The following is a 16,075-nucleotide window of genomic DNA, read 5'->3' as shown; positions in this document are numbered from 1 at the left end:
ACTCCCTAAATGCCTGCCTACAGGCAGTAATGGTCTAGATGAGGGATAAATTGAAGCTGAACCCAAGCAAGATGGAGGTGCTCAAGACAGAGGGATAGGAATTTGAGGGATGAGTTAGATCATCCTGTGCTGGATAGGGTTGTACTTCCCAAGAAGGAACAGGTATGCAGCTTGGGAGTGCTCTTGAATCCAGGGTGGCAGCTATGGCCAGGAGCGCTTTCTATCAACTTGGGCTGATTTGACAGCTGTGTCCATTCCTTGAAGAGACCGAACACAAAACAGTGGTGCATCTGCTGCTAACCTCCAGGCTTGACTGCTGCAATGCATTCTATGTGCGACTGCCTTGGTACATAGTTTGGAAACTTCAGTTAGTTTAAAATGCGGCAGCCAGACTGGTCTCTGGGGTAACCATATCATGCCTGTTTTAAAACAGTTGCACTGGTTGCTGATAGGTTTCCAGACAAAATACAAAGTGCTGTTTGTAACCTCTAAAGCACTGAATGGCTTGGGTCCGGGCTACCTTAGAGTGCACCTTCTTCTGTATGATCCTCATCGCATGTTGAGGTCATCTGGAGAGTTACTCCTCCAGTTGTGTCGCTGGATCACGGACTGGTCTGAATTCGGACTGGTACACAAACTCTGATCTGTGTACACCCCCAATTTTTATCCCATGTCCAGACATCCCAGGGACCTAAATTATCCATAACAACAATTATTACAAGAAAACAATACAATAAAAACACAGTATACAAGATATAGGGGAAATGCTACTCTTTTGCTGCAAGAACTGCACCGGCTCCCAGTCCTTTTCCATACACAATCCAAAGTGCTGGTTTTGACCTGTTAAATATCTAAATAAACTGGGTCCAAAATATCTGAAGGACTGCCTTCTCCTACTTGAACCTGCCTAGGTGTTGAAATCTGGAGGAGAAGCCCTCCTCTGTGACCCACCACCAACTGATATGACTTTGGTTGGGACATAGGAGAGAGCCTTCTCTGTGGCCATGTCCAAGTTATGCAGTTTTCTTCCAAGGGAATCTTGCTTTGCCTTATCTCTGGTGGATTTTTTCTGCCAGATCAAAACATTAATGTTTTGCCAGGATTTTAGTGTATATCTACTGTCTGCCTATTTTTACCCTGGTGCTGCTAGAGCATCATTTTTATTTGCTGTTTTTACTGGCTGTTTTTGTATTTGTAAAGATTTGCACTTTACACTCACTTCGGTTAGATTATTTCCTGGCCACCTTCTCACCATTCTCTTTCTTTCTTTCTTTCTTTCTTTCTTTCTTTCTTTCTTTCTTTCTTTCTTTCTTTCTGATTCGGAGGTGGAAGTGACTTTCAGAGGACTTCTGCCTTCATTGTCAGCTGCTCTAGGAAGGGCTTCTTCTCAGGCCTTGTTAGAAGAGAAAGAGGTGGTACAGGGAGGAAGATGGGATGGGCACAGTGGGGAGGGAGATAAGGTAGTAGGTGAGGGACAAGGGAGAGAAAACAGAGGAAAGCGTTCCTTCCCCTTCTGCCATGTTGCCTTCACAATACCATGCATTTTAATGGGTCGTCTTTTTCTCCTTCCTAATCTAGCACTCCCCCATCCTAAATCTTAACCCCATTCTTTTCTCTTCTTTTCTAACACTCTTCTCACAATTTCCCATAAAATTTGCATGGTTCCTTACTTATAAATGTTTATACATCACTTAGGTTATTGTTGGTCTATGAAAAATTGATTAGGTACTAGGGCTGCAATCATAAAGATATTTACTAGAAAGTAGGTTTGATGAACTCAGTAAATCCCAATGATTTTTTGAATAGTTATGTTTAGAATCATGCTGTCAGGCTGCATTCCTCTGCTAAGCTATGCATGCTTCAATTCTTTTGATTTTAGTGTCTGCATACTGGCTAATTCTAACTGTAGATCCATGATCAGCAACTAATTTTTTAAAAGGGCTATATTCTGAGTTGAGCAGATTTTGAAGGCTTGCAGTATTGCTTCCATCCCATGATTTGATTCTGCACAGGTTAGAAGCCAAAGGGCTCTTAATCCCTTTCTCAGTTCGGACAGTATTGGAAGCTTTTGCAGGGTGTTGCTCTTAATGTTGTCAATTTGCCTATGTTTTGTCTCACACAAGGAAGTCTGCAGTTGAGATACATGATGGGAGAACTTGCTAAAGCCTTAATGGATGTTCAGAAGTTAGAAGTTAAAGAATCTCTTAATTGCATTCCAGATAGAGCAGTTGAGGGAAGGGTTCTGTTGCTCTTTGCTCTGTGGAGGAAAGTTTAAAGAGCCCCTTGGCTGTGTGGAGCCCTTTGGCTCTTATTCAGTTGGGAGAAAGTAGTTGAGCACCACAAGTGGGGGGCTATACTGTGTGCCAGATGGGATTCCCCTGCGAGCTGGCCTGAGTTGCTGGGCTGCCAGCTGTCTATCCCTACTCTATTAGGGTTATATTTTTTGTTGCTAATAAAATAGGTTCATAATAATTTCAGCTGTGCTTTGCTCTTCACAACTTCATCTGGGTTGTGTCACTTTTGGTTCATCTTCTGGTCCAGAAGATATTCTTCTAATCTAATGACAACACTTTGTAAAATAGATTATATTTAAAAAATGTTTGCTGTCTTTCAGTATTGAATTTAACCATTTAAAATTGTTCATAGATTTCATTCCAGATATTTTTAGGACTGGATTAAAGGAAGATAGAATATCCACAATTAGCCTTCTGCTTTCTACATTGGCAACCAAGGTATAGCCTTAAAATAGTTTTGTATTTATGTATTCTCTGACTGCTGAAAATGAGCTTTTACGGTGGTTTTCCAAAGAATCTCCAATTACTGATTGTTGTGATGGTTTGCTGCAGTTTAGGGTTGGTCAGCATTTTTGTTAAAGGCTTTTTGTTTGATCATAACATGCTCAAAGAGTTGGAACCTATAATTTGATTATGTTTAAATGGATTTTTAAATAACTAAGAAACCAGTGTTTCAAGTCAACAATTTTGAAGTTCTAAATATATTATACACATACAAACATCCATTGCATGGTGAAGATGAGAAAATTGATGGCATTAGAATTACTTTTGTAATGATATATTTGAGTGCAAATTTCCATAGATATGAGTGAATAATGGCCTAGCCATAAGATTTTCTAAAGTACCCAAACATTTTATGATTGCTGTGCCACTGGAATGCCAATGGAATTCTCAACCAGGGATGTTGGCTATGTGCAAGCCGATGCTGTGTGGAGGCTGCAGGGAACAGCGATGCAGCCAAGCACGGCTTTTTGGAGAGTGAGGACCACCACCGGAAAAGTAGTGGGGCAGTGGGCGAGCAGATAAGGAGCTGCCTTATTTTATTTTTTAAGGTAACCTCTCCCTTCTCCGCTGGCAGCTGCCTGAGCCGTTTGTGCACATCCTTACTAGGGATGTGCCATGACCACGGTTCGAAGCATGGTTTGAGCAATCTTGAGCAATTTAATGGTCCCAAAAAGCCCTGCATGCTATCAGCATGCACATGGTGGCTGCACATGCATGGGTGCCCTATGCATGGTCAGCATGGTGTTATTGGGACCATGCTGGGCCCATTTGCTAGGACCATTTGAGTGGTCAGTATGGTGCTGGGACCAGCGCCCCCAGCAGGAAGCTGGAAGGGGTAGTGGAGAACAGGTAAGCACCTGCTCTCCTTTTTCTTAAAGTTCCCTTTTAATTTCCCTAAAAGTGCTTGAACTGCAGTTGGGGCACATCTCTACCACACACACCACACTGATCTCCTCACCAGAGGTTTCATTTGCACTGCTATTTTTCTGAAAGTAAGAAACAGTAGAATCCTTTCTGAGCAGTACAAAAAGGCTCCCACTGTTTCATACCATCTCCATATCCCAGGGCAAATAACAGAAGAACTGCTTCCCTATTATTATTTATTTACACAGTCAGACAGGTGTTATTGACTGGTTTGTTTTATCCAGACATCGAGTCCTTCCCAAGGACCTGGGCTGGCTGAATTTTATTGTCAATGTTGTTGCTGTTATAGATATTGTCGCAGAATATAGGCTGTTCCCAGTAAAGTTGCTTTTTGTAATTGGCTGATGGTGATTTCTGTGGCCCCTGTGGTGTTGAGGTGCTCTTCAAGGTCTTTTGGAACTGCATCCAGGGCGTCAATTACCACTGGGATTATTTTGGTCTTTTTCTGCCACAGCCTTTCAATTTCAATTTGTAGATCTTTGTATTTGGTTATTTTTTTCTATTTCTTTTTCTTCTATTCTGCTATCATCTGGTATTGCTATGTCGATTATTTTGACTTGTTTTTCTTTCTTCTTGACTACAGTTATATCTGGTGTATTGTGTATTATGTTCTAAATAACAGAAGAACTGCTTCCCATTTATTTATTTATTTATTTATTTATTTATTTATTTATTTGACTTCTATACCGCCCTTCAAAAAATGACTTGGGGCGGTTTACACAGAGAAATAATAAATAAATAAGATGGCTCCCTGTCCTCAAAGGGCTCACATTCTAAAAAAACCAGAAGATAGACACCAGCAACAGTCACTGGATGTACTGTGCTGAGGGTGGATAGGGCCAGTTACTCTCCCCCTGCTAAATAAAGAGAATCACCATGGTAAAAGGTGCCTCTTTGCCCACTTAGCAGGGGATGAATCCTCTTAATCCTCTACCTGTGGAAGGAGAGAGAAGATTGGTGTCAACCACAAATAATGACTGGCTAGTAAGCCAAACCTAAATTTGTGGATCCCTAGTTGCAGCACAGTGAAAGTGAACATTGATATTAAAAGAAATCAGTTGTATGTACTTATGGAAGCTATGAGCTATTGCTAATTTTGGAAGACTTGGTTAGTGAATGCCTCACTTCATGATTACAAAGAGCAGATTTTGTGTTGGATCAGAGACAGACAGATTGAGATTATTTACTGTCAATGACCAAAAGAGAGGTATACAATGGTAAGTGACATAAAATAGCATAATATCCTTAAAATAAGCATAAGTGGTTTTTAAAATAAGAGTCTCAAAGTTATGAGTGTATTTTAAAACTGCTATTTTTAGATATATGTATGTGCTTATTTTAAGGATATTAAAGTAATCTGAATCAGAGACAGACATTTTAAATCTGCTTTCTGTGTTATGGTATGTTGTATTCCTTGTTGATGCATATTCTGTATCTGCAGTAAGTTTTGCATCAAAGTGGCTTGGACTATCCAAAAGCAAAGGCACTGGGTTTCTGGGCTGAGCGGTGTATTTCAGTGAACTGTATGATACGATTTATTTGAGGGATGTGAATACTTAACTACTTTACCACTGGAGGATTAAGCTAGAGACTATCCAAGTAGATTCATGGAGACAAACCAATGGTATGATGGTGTTTTGTATATGGAATTCCAATCCCAGTGAAGATGATTATACTAGCTTCTTACAGATGAGTCATTGTATTTATAACCTTAAAGATGCGTCCTGTCTCTTTCCTCCTGATTATAGAGATTTACTGCCCTTTTTGGAGCAGTAAATAATGGATTCATCTTATTTTTATTAATGTAATGTTTAAAGTGCTTAACTATTTTGATGTAGAATATGAATTGATGTTTAGAATATGTATTCAATTTGTATTTATTAAAGCAAGTTTAATAGTTTAAAATGTCTTATTTAAATATGAAAATTAAACCCATTTAAATGAAACATTATTTTTTGGTTTTTAAATAATTGATTTTTTGTTTGTCTTATTATAATAGGCAAGTATGAGTTTGGGTTTTTTCTGGAGCCAAATTTAACTTGTGGTAGCTTAATAAACAAAATTGCTGGTTGAATAGATTAAAATCGATGTAATATCTGGGTCCCAGTCAAGTGTTACTTCTTCATCACTGTCTTATTAATGGTTTGCTTTACTTTGCTTTTGCTGCTATAGCCAACCCATAAATGTAATTTCCATGTTTGTTAGCTTAAAAGTACTTACGTACACACACTTATTTCTAGGTTGTTCACAATAACAACATCAGTAAGACCCAAAAAGTACGGTTATTTACTGCGGAAGTATTGAACAACATTGCTTCACTCTACCGCTGGAATGGGATCACTGATGTCAGCACTGAAGAAGTCAAGGTACAGTTGTCCTTCCATTCTTTGTCTAGCTTCTATACTGTTTAACTCACAGACAGAAACAGATTTTATTTTATTTTATTTTATTTTATTTTATTTTATTTATTTTACTAGAAGGAAGGGAGAAAGAGAAAAAGAAGCTCGCCCAGCTCTCCATATTTAGACATATGTATTATACACAGATATCTCAAGGAGAAGCTTCTCTATGCCTCTTCCTTTCCCTAATCTAGCATACTTGCATTTAAGAGAGCATTTTCACAGTTCTTAAGTGCTTCATCCCTCACCATTGTTCTCCTGACTCTGAGGGAATGTGTGCATCCGTTGAGAATCTGACAGATCTGGTTCGTGATCCGTTGAAACCATTAGAGTGGGTTCTGCGCCTGCGCAGAAGTCACTCGGTATCGAGTTCTACAGCTCCTCTTCAGCGCCTGCGCCCCGCCCCACATGACCACGTGGCTATTTAAGGTGGGAGGAAACATAGGCACCTCAGTTCCTTTTTGACCGCCGAAGGGATCACTCGTGATTTCTGCGGCTCCTTAGTATAGTTCCTTGCTCAAATTCTTGGTTAGCTCTACTGGTTTGGACCTCGGACTGCTTTTTTGACTATTCTATTGACCTCGGACTTGGCATTATTTGTTTTATTGGATTGACTTCGGACTGTTTCTTGGACTCTCTATTGCGTGCGATTTTCAAGACGACGAAAGAAGGGACGGATCTTACGGCTATTTGACGCGGACTGGTGAAAAGTGTGAGTTACGATGGACACCCCTAAGGGAAAAAAGACTTTCAAACGCTGCACTAAGTGTAACGCAAAGTTGCCCTCTCAGGATGGTCATAATCTGTGCCTAATTTGTTTGGGAGAGTCCCATCTCACCTCAACCTGTAAAATCTGCTTGTCGTTCTCTAAGCAAACCAGAAGAAATAGAGAACTGTGCTTGAGGGCAGCTCTGTATGACGACGCGTTGTCCGCCCCTTCCACATCGGCAAAATCTCCACTTGGCTTGAGGGCCCTGGGTTCAGCCCAGTCTAAAACCTCACCGCCCGCCAGTAAAACCCCTAAGTCCTTAAAAAGGCCGGGTGACAAGATGGCGTCCGCCGAAAAACACGCGAAAAAATTTCCTTCCTCTAGCTCGACACCGTCGCCGGGCTCAGCTCAAGAGCTGGAGACTCCTTCGATGTCGAAGACATCGGCACCGAGGCGTTCTTCTTCTTCTATGTCGAAATCGAAGCATATCGCTTCTTCGACATCGACACTACAGGCTTCAACTTCGTTGATACCGACCGCCGCTCCCTCGACTTCGATATCAATGCCTGTTGAAATGTCGACGCCGACACCGATGCCAATCTCGATGTCGATACCGAGAGAAATTTCACCCTCGACGCCGAAAGCGCCGTCGATATCAGAAGACTCAGCGACTAAAGCCCTGTTGATGCCGAATGCCCTGGCAGCTCGAGATCTGGTTCCAGCGATGACTCTGATCCGGTCTCCGTCGACGTCAGGGGATGGGGATCTTCAGTCGACGTTGCATACTCCTGCTATCATGACCACGGTTACTCCAAGGTTCCGGGTCCCGATGACCTTCTCCATGGAGGACGATGATCTCTCTGAGGGGGAACCTGCTCCTTTAGATCCACTTCTGAAGATGCTGGATTCCACGTTAGCCACGCCGTTGACTTTCCATGGTTTTCCTCGTTCGGAGGATGGCATGGCTACTCCTACGACCCCGGTTCCTGGGCTTCTGACATCTTCACGGCTTGCTAATCCCACTCCTTGGCACACCTGCGGATTCACACATACCGTTTCCCCGTCAGCTGAAATGGCCCTACCAGGTGCTACCTCGTCGGGTTTTGCATATGATTACCAGGAAGATAGGGTGTGGAGACCTGTGCATGCGTCTGCCCACTCTGATGACCGGGCTTCGCATCGACCTGGGCCAGAGCCCACTCAGATCCCGGTACACTCACTGGCAACGGGGGATGCCCCGGCCGTGACGGAGAAAGTGTTTAGAACGACTTCAACCCAGACGCCACATATGATTATTGTTCATAGGGGCTCGCAAACTAGGTTACGACAGTCTACCGACTCGGCTGTGCAGACGGACATTGTCACGACGCCGTCTTCTCCTTGCCCAACTTCGCCAGGGGGTCCACCGACTACTCCAGCTCACTCCGAAGGGGACCCGCGGGATAGTCATCATGGCTCCTCCGATTTCGAGTCAGATGCTGAGACACTGGAGGCTGATCTGTCCCCAGATGTGGCCACGCCAGCCCACATATCACCAACCGAAGAACTTAAGGCATACCACTCGCATGTTAAGCAGATGGCGTCACCGTTGGGTCTGGATCTCTCTTCTCAATTAAAGAGCATAGATGATCCCGTCTGTAGTTTCATGCGGCACACTCAATCCTCTCAACCGGTCGCTTTATCACTTCTGCCCATAATATCTAATGCAGCACAGTGCACTTGGCAAGTTCCTCATACATCTACTCCGACATCCAAACGCCTAGAGGGGCTTTACCACATACAAGAGCAGGATAATATGTATTTGTTCAAACATCCTGTCCCAAACTCGTTGGTGATTGATTGTGCGACCACTTCCAAGTCCGGGAGAAGACATACTACCCCAGGGGATAAAGAAGGTAGAAAACTGGATGTCTTGGGCAGGAAGCCATATTCAACATCCTGTCTCACTGTTAAGGTGGCAAATTATTCCGCCTGTATGGCAAAGTACGCATATTGTATCTGGGAAGACTTGGAACAGAATTGGTATGCCTTGTCCCCGGAGGAACTGAAATTGAAATTTCACAAGACGCTGCAAAAAGCAGCAGACCTCACTTGCCAGCAACTGAGTACAGCCAAACATCTGGCTGAATCGGAATCCAGGTCACTTACGACAGCAATCATGCTGCGACGCCACGCATGGCTGCGGTCTACCTCCCTTCAACAAGACATGAAGGACAAAATTGAGGGGCTGCCTTTTGATGGGAAAGGTCTATTCTCCGAGGAGACAGACGCAACCATGGAAAAAATGAAAAAGTCAAAATTCACGGCAAAAACTTTTACTTCCACTGCCACAACATATGGGAATAAACAAAGAAGTTTTTATCGCCCTCGTCCTACATATAGACAGCAGGACCACCGTGACTACCACAAATCGTATCAACCTTATAATAAAAGCGGTAACCAGCAGAAGGGGAAAGTTCGTTCTACTCAACGAAAACCGTCCAAAGAAAACAAGCAGCGGCTTTGAGACCCAGGACAGCCCATCGCTTTACAAGGTACCACGACCCTACTCGCCTCCCTACAACATTGGGAACAATGGGGGCCTGCCTCTCAATACACGGGCACCCCCAATAGCCACCAACAACATCAGGTTGGCGAGTCATGCGCAAGCATGGTGCCACATAACATCAGATCGTTGGGTGTTGAAGATCATCGAGTACGGCTACGCGATAGAGTTCAAGGCTCACCCGCACTTTCGCGGTGTTCACTTTACAAAGGAGACACCGGTCCTCCGCCAGGAGGTGCAGGAACTCTTGCGCAAAAAAGCTGTGGTACCTGTGCGCTGGGCAGAAAGACGGGAGGGGTTTTACTCCCGCTACTTTCAAATTCCAAAGAAGGATGGCGGGATTCGACCTATAATGGACCTCAGACATCTAAACAAGTATGTCCAAGTAAAAAAGTATCGCATGACAACGTTGCAGGATATCCTACCATTTCTACAACAGGAGCGCTGGCTAGTGACGTTAGATTTAAAGGATGCTTATTTTCATATATTTTCATATAGATACTTCAGGAAGTATCTACGATTCACAATTTACCAGTACCTTGTACTACTGTTCGGACTTTGCACTGCCCCGCGTGTCTTTACAAAGTGCATGGTGGTGATAATGGCTCACCTACGGACGAAGGGGATGAAAATCTATCCGTACCTTGATGATTGGCTCCTGTCCTCGCGAGACAAAAGAGAGTTACTTTTGCAGATACAGTATGTACTGACCCTCCTCCGAAACCTAGGAATACAGGTGAACTGGAAGAAGTCCAACCTCACTCCAGTGCCTGTCATAACATACATTGGAGCGGTGCTGGACACCAGGTTGGGAAGGGCATTTCTACCAGAGGAGTGTTTCCAGACCATTGCGTCGCTAATACACGATTTTCTGGCCCACCCATCGCAGCCGGCCCGTCAAGTACAACATTTATTGGGGCTAATGGCCTCATGCAAAACGACAGTACGTTACACCCGTCTGAAGATGAGAAAGTTTCAGATGTGGTTCCTCTCTTTCTTCAACCTAATGAGGGACAGCCCGCTAAAACACCTTCTGGTTCCTGGCCCAGTCCTACGCACGCTGTCCTGGTGGACGCAGGAGTCCAATGTGCTCCGTGGAGTGCCCTTCCACTCTCAACCTCCATCAGTTTGGGTGACGACGGATGCTTCCCTCAAGGGTTGGGGAGGCCATTGCAATACCACAACGGCTCAAGGCCTCTGGACACGCGCACAGAGTCAGCTACATATAAACTTTCTAGAACTGTTGGCAGTCTTCCTTTCAATGAAGGCCTTTCTGCCAATGCTACATGGCAGAGTTGTTCAGTTACAGCTGGACAACACAACGGCTATAGCCTACCTGAACAAGCAGGGAGGGACGGTCTCCAGGTCCCTGTGTGCCCTCAGCCTGCAAATTTGGCACTGGTGCATCAGGAACAGTATTATGCCACTAGCCATCCACATCAAGGGCACGGACAACATAATAGTGGATGGCCTCAGCCATTTGTTCTCGACGGAAGCTCAGCACGAGTGGGAACTGAACAACATTTACTTGACTCCTGTATTCCGCCTTTGGGGACAACCGGAGACGGACTTGTTTGCTACGCGACACAACACAAAATGCAGACTATTCTGCTCAAGGGCGGGTCACGACCCTCGTTCCTTGGGAGACGCTTTCCAGCTGGACTGGTCGGGCACTTGGAGCTATATGTTCCCCCCTCTACCACTGGTGGGCAGAGTTGTAGCACGCTTATTGTTGGGCCGTGTGAAGTGCATCCTAATCACCCCATGGTGGCCGTGCCAAGCATGGTTTCCGCATTTACTCAGACTGACCTCGAACACCTTTCGGAGACTTCCCGACCAGCCGGACCTCCTGATTCAGGAGAACGGCCGTCTGCTACACCCACTGGTGCAAACCTTGCAATTAACAGCCTGGAGAGTCGGCTCCTGAAACGGATCATGCTGAACCAGCGCAAACCATCCACGAGGCGCAATTATGCGAGTAAGTGGAAGAGGTTCACTGTCTATGCTTCCCGTCATGCTTTTCGCCCTAAAGAAGCTACAGTTCAAGAACTCCTTCTTTATATGACCTCTCTAAAGAAAGCAAAACTCTCCAATGTATCTATCAAAGTTCATTTGGCGGCTTTGTCGTCCAGGCATCCTGGATGGGATGGCAAGTCAGTATTCTCCCATCCCTCCTGCAAGAGTTTTTTGAAGGGCCTAGCCAACTTGTACCCCCCTGTCCGCAATCCTCTAGAACAGTGGAGTATCTCTCTGGTCCTATCGGCTCTCACTAAGCCCCCTTTCGAGCCCATGCATTCTACGTCCATGAAACTAGCGTCGCTGAAGACTGCCTTCCTAGTGGCAATCACCACAGCTCGCAGGGTGAGCGAGCTTACGGCTCTCCAAATGGATGTCCCCTACGCTCGTTTTTACCCAGACAAGGTACTCCTGCGACCTGATATCTCTTTTTTTACCGAAGATTGTGTCGGACTTCCACATCAACCAAGATGTCGTATTGCCCACTTTCTTCAAATCTCCAACCACTCCGCTGGAAAAGGCTCTGCACTCTTTGGACGTCCGCAGGGCTCTTCTTTACTACCTATCTAAGACTAAGCCTTTCCGGTTATCCAAAAGATTCTTCATCTCCTATAAAGGAAAGAACAAAGGGCTAGCCTTATCTCGGCAACGTCTATCACACTGGTTAGTAGAGTCTATCCGCCTCGCATACACTCTACAAAACATGCAGCCCCCGAAGGCCATCAGGGCTCATTCCACTAGGGCGTATGGCGTATCCGCTGCTAACTTGGCTGGCATATCCTTTCAGGACATTTGCAAGGCTGCTACTTGGTCATCTGAACAGCCATTCGTAAAGCACTACGCCATAGACTTAAGGTCTGCTGCGGAGGCGAATTTTGGGAGGGCTGTCCTTAAGAGGGTATTACAATAACTCTACTGCTCCCTCCTCCTTACGGAGCTAACTAGTCACCCACTCTAATGGTTTCAATGGATCACGAACCAGATAAACAGGTTGCTCACCTGTAACTGATGATCTGGTAGTGATCCGTTGATATCCATTAGACCCTCCCGGCCCTCCCCTCCGCAGTAGTACCTGCCTTACGTAGTAGAGCTTACCTGCTTGCACTGACTGCTTCGCGGTCTCCAAGGAACTGAGGTGCCTGCGTTTCCTCCCGCCTTAAATAGCCACGTGGTCACGTGGGGCGGGGCACAGGCGCTGAAGAGTAGCTGTAGAACTCGATACCAAGTGACTTCCGCGCAGGTGCAGAACCCACTCTAATGGATATCAACGGATCACTACCAGATCTTCAGTTACAGGTGAGCAACCTGTTTTTATTCTTGGGACCCCATTCATGTCATGACATACATATAGAAGCCTTCCTCTGGACCCTCTCAGATGTCACTTCCCATCTAGGGGGAATATGTAAAGGGCCTCATGTGTTGATCTGTATTTCCACAGGAATAGTGTTGATCTGTATTTCCACAGAAATAGTATACAGAATAAATCAACCTTAATTTGTTTACAATTTTTCTGTTCTGTGCAGGATACCCAGGATCCTGACGAGGCAGGAAAGGTCATAATAAGGGAACTGGTTCATAATTTTTTAATGAATCTTTGTTGTTCTCTGAAACATGGCATTAACTTTTATGATCCAAGTCTTGGAACATCTGGCAGGTAAAGTATGCAAGTTACCTTGGTACTGTCAGACATCACCCCCTATCCTTTTGTTTAGGCTTAAGGCTAAATCATTTGATGCTGATGCTTATGAGTTTGAAGTATTTTCTTCATTCTTGCCTCATCTTCTCTGAATGGTAGGCGGGAATGAATGTTGAAACTCTATCCTTTGGCCTCTAAATAGAGGGGATGGGGTACCTTAGTGAGACTTGCATGTCTCAGCCTTACCTAGAAGCACAGCCATGATCTTTCTCTCTCTCACCCCACTCCCATCCATTTCCACCCTTGCTTCATTGAGCTTGACATCATCCCTGGATTTCTGGCAGCTTCCTAGCTGTCATCTTGTCCTCCTTCACATCTTTCTTTGTAACCTCAGTTTCCTTGCAAGTACCTAGAAGAGAGAGAAATATTTGTGGTCTGCATATGAAACCAAAGCCATTTTTGTGTGCTTTACAGGTCCTTGGGAATCCCTGCTTTGATTAATATATAGGATGGATTCATAACACTGTATTTCTTGTACAGTATTTGCTTAACATATTATAATCTGCTTGGTTGAAGTTTCTGTGATGTGTGGTCCTTTGCTTATGATGGCTTAAAATGTGCAGGCTATAGGCCTCTGTGGGAGAATGGTTCATCAGTCAAAATTTCTCAATTTATGAATAGTTTTATGGTCTCTAGGGCTGCAAAGAAAACTTTAAAATATGGTGTTCATGAGACAAAATTAAAATTAACTTGAAATGCATTATGATCATTTCAAAGTTCACAGAACCTCTTAACTCTGAGGGGCTAACTTGTTTTATGCATAACTAGTTCTAGCAGTATCTGGGCTATTGATCACCCTTGTTGGCTCAAATCTTGAGTTGATCTTTGTCTCTCTAAACTCCAAAAACTATCATTTGCAACTGAAATGAATACAAATGCAAGTGACTATTAAATGGCTGATTATTTATCTGAGTCCATAAATTTAGATTAAATTCTATTTTGTCAGAAGTTTATGAAATTGACAGAGTATTTCAGGAATGCAGAATTGTGTAAAAGCTCCCTGGACTGGTGGGGTGTCTAGTGGTGCTCTTGGGACTGGACTTCTGGGCTGAGGTCCAGTCCCCCACAGGCCTGGGGGGCCTCCAAATGCATTGTAGCTTATCTGGTGGCGGCGGTGGTGGCAATGGTGGTAGTGGTGGGGACAGGGCCCAAAAGGCCTTTAGGTCCAGCCTCCACAATTACCCAAGTATACCTCTGGCAGTGTCCTACTATTCTCCAACCACAGTGACTTGATCAGGATGCTCAAAGTAGTCATTTAGATTCTCTCTGTCAAAGGCAAGCTGAGCAGTATTTATAATACTAGTCTTGATCCAAAGAATCACATAGCTGGTTCCACATACTTATAGTAGCTTTGGCCTCGTGTTTTTTGAACGGTTATCTCCCATGATGAATGGCAAACTTCTTTTGAAATTGAGGAAAGTTTAAAAATCAGTTGGTCATGTGACCTGGGGAACAGTCTGTTGTTCAAAGGAAAGTAGTCAAAAATCTCATTAAGCATGCCTTAGCCCTTGTGGGGTTGTGTGCGTGTGTGTGTGTGTGTGTGTGTGTGTGTGTATGCACGCGCTCAAAGTATTTCTTTGGATCCTGGTCAATGTTACTGTTTGTTATGATTGCAAACTGACAATTTTTACTATAATTATTATTATTCTTTTAACATTTGTCTTTATTAGAGGAGGGAATTTGGTGCTTCTGCGCTTTCTCTTGAGTTTAAAGACTGCAGTAGAAGATGAAATGGTGGCTGATCTTGTGGTGAACATCCTCAAAGTGTGTCCAGATTTATTGAACAGATACTTTAAGGAGTCCCAGTATTCTTTTGTTCCTAGACTAAAATCAACTTGGCTGGATAACATGAAATTGCTGAGGAAGGTAGGAACACTATAATTTTTTTTACCTTTGTACATGAAAATGGCCGTAATGAATATTTCTGCTATATTCATGGCCAAACTACACGTTATTTTAAGTGCTTACTTTGACTCTGTATATTTGGGGTTTTTTTTGTAAGTTAAATAGCAACCGCAAGGGGGCCTGATCAGGATTGGGACTTCATCATTCAGAAAGGGAGTATTTAACTCTTTCCCAACAAATGCCATGCTCCCAAAACTGTTAGCCAAAGGAGAGAAGTTACCTTTGGTGCTAATGGTTGGTGTAAATCTTGGTGTAAGATTTTCATTGTGGCTGCAGTGCAGCAGGAAAGAGTTAAATATCCCTTGTGCCACAGTCCTGATCTTCAGAACATGCATGCACACACGCACTATACTATTATGCAACTTACAAAAAACTAGGACCAAATACTGCATTTAACATAGTGTGTAATTTAGCCCTAAAGATCACAGTAATCTATCTTAAGTGCCGCCAGGTGAAGTCTGTCTTTTTTCCTGCAATTATATTTGTTGAGGAGTAGTAAGAAGTGTTCACTTTAAGGGGCTGTTCAGACATTATTTACTGTGGAGCCATCTCAACCCAGTAAGACTTTGGGGATTTTGTGTCCTTTCCCCCATGCTCTCTCGCCATGGTAAAGAAATAATGTCCAACTAAGGCCAGGAGTCGACACCAACTTGATGGCACACTTTACTTTTAAGGCTGTAATATCTGAACACACTATCTCCCTAAGCCTTACCTCTCGCTCCCCAGGTTTGCGTTGTGGCATCTGGGAGAGATTGTGGTTAGATAAACACAGTATTATCTAGTTCAAGGCAAAGGGAATCTGAAACTTTCTAGGTAGAGATGTTGCCATGGTAATTAACATCTGAACAAGCCCCAAATGTGAGAGTGTTGTGGTGTAGAATAGGGATGTGTAGAACTGGTTAGATCGTGAACTGGACCGTCATGAACTGCTTTGAACCGGTTTGAGCTGGTTTATCAAACTGACTGGCCCAACTGGTTCAACCAGACTGGTTTGCATACGTATGATTCAGTCTGAATTCAGACCGAACCATACCCAATGGTCCATGCACACCCATAGTGAAGGAATTAACCACATTTGCTCAT

The 16,075-nt window shown here is 44.0% G+C and overlaps 1 protein-coding gene across 2 annotated transcripts in view; it reads left to right on the top strand.

Annotated features, from left to right (window-relative positions):
- The window catches only part of URB1 (URB1 ribosome biogenesis homolog), a 101,180-nt gene that overhangs the window by 13,075 nt on the left and 72,030 nt on the right, over positions 1 to 16,075 (top strand). For both annotated transcript variants that reach the window (XM_053308424.1, XM_053308423.1), the window contains exons 6-9: positions 2,647 to 2,732; positions 5,963 to 6,088; positions 12,915 to 13,045; positions 14,758 to 14,953. In XM_053308424.1, coding sequence (XP_053164399.1) covers positions 2,647 to 2,732; positions 5,963 to 6,088; positions 12,915 to 13,045; positions 14,758 to 14,953 — 539 coding nt within the window. The remainder of the gene's footprint in view (positions 1 to 2,646; positions 2,733 to 5,962; positions 6,089 to 12,914; positions 13,046 to 14,757; positions 14,954 to 16,075) is intronic.

This window comes from Hemicordylus capensis, chromosome 3 (genome assembly GCF_027244095.1).
Source record: "Hemicordylus capensis ecotype Gifberg chromosome 3, rHemCap1.1.pri, whole genome shotgun sequence".
Classification (NCBI taxonomy): Eukaryota; Metazoa; Chordata; class Lepidosauria; order Squamata; family Cordylidae; genus Hemicordylus; species Hemicordylus capensis.
The sequence above is the reverse complement of the archived record's forward strand: the minus strand, read 5'-3'. Positions and strand labels throughout refer to the sequence as shown.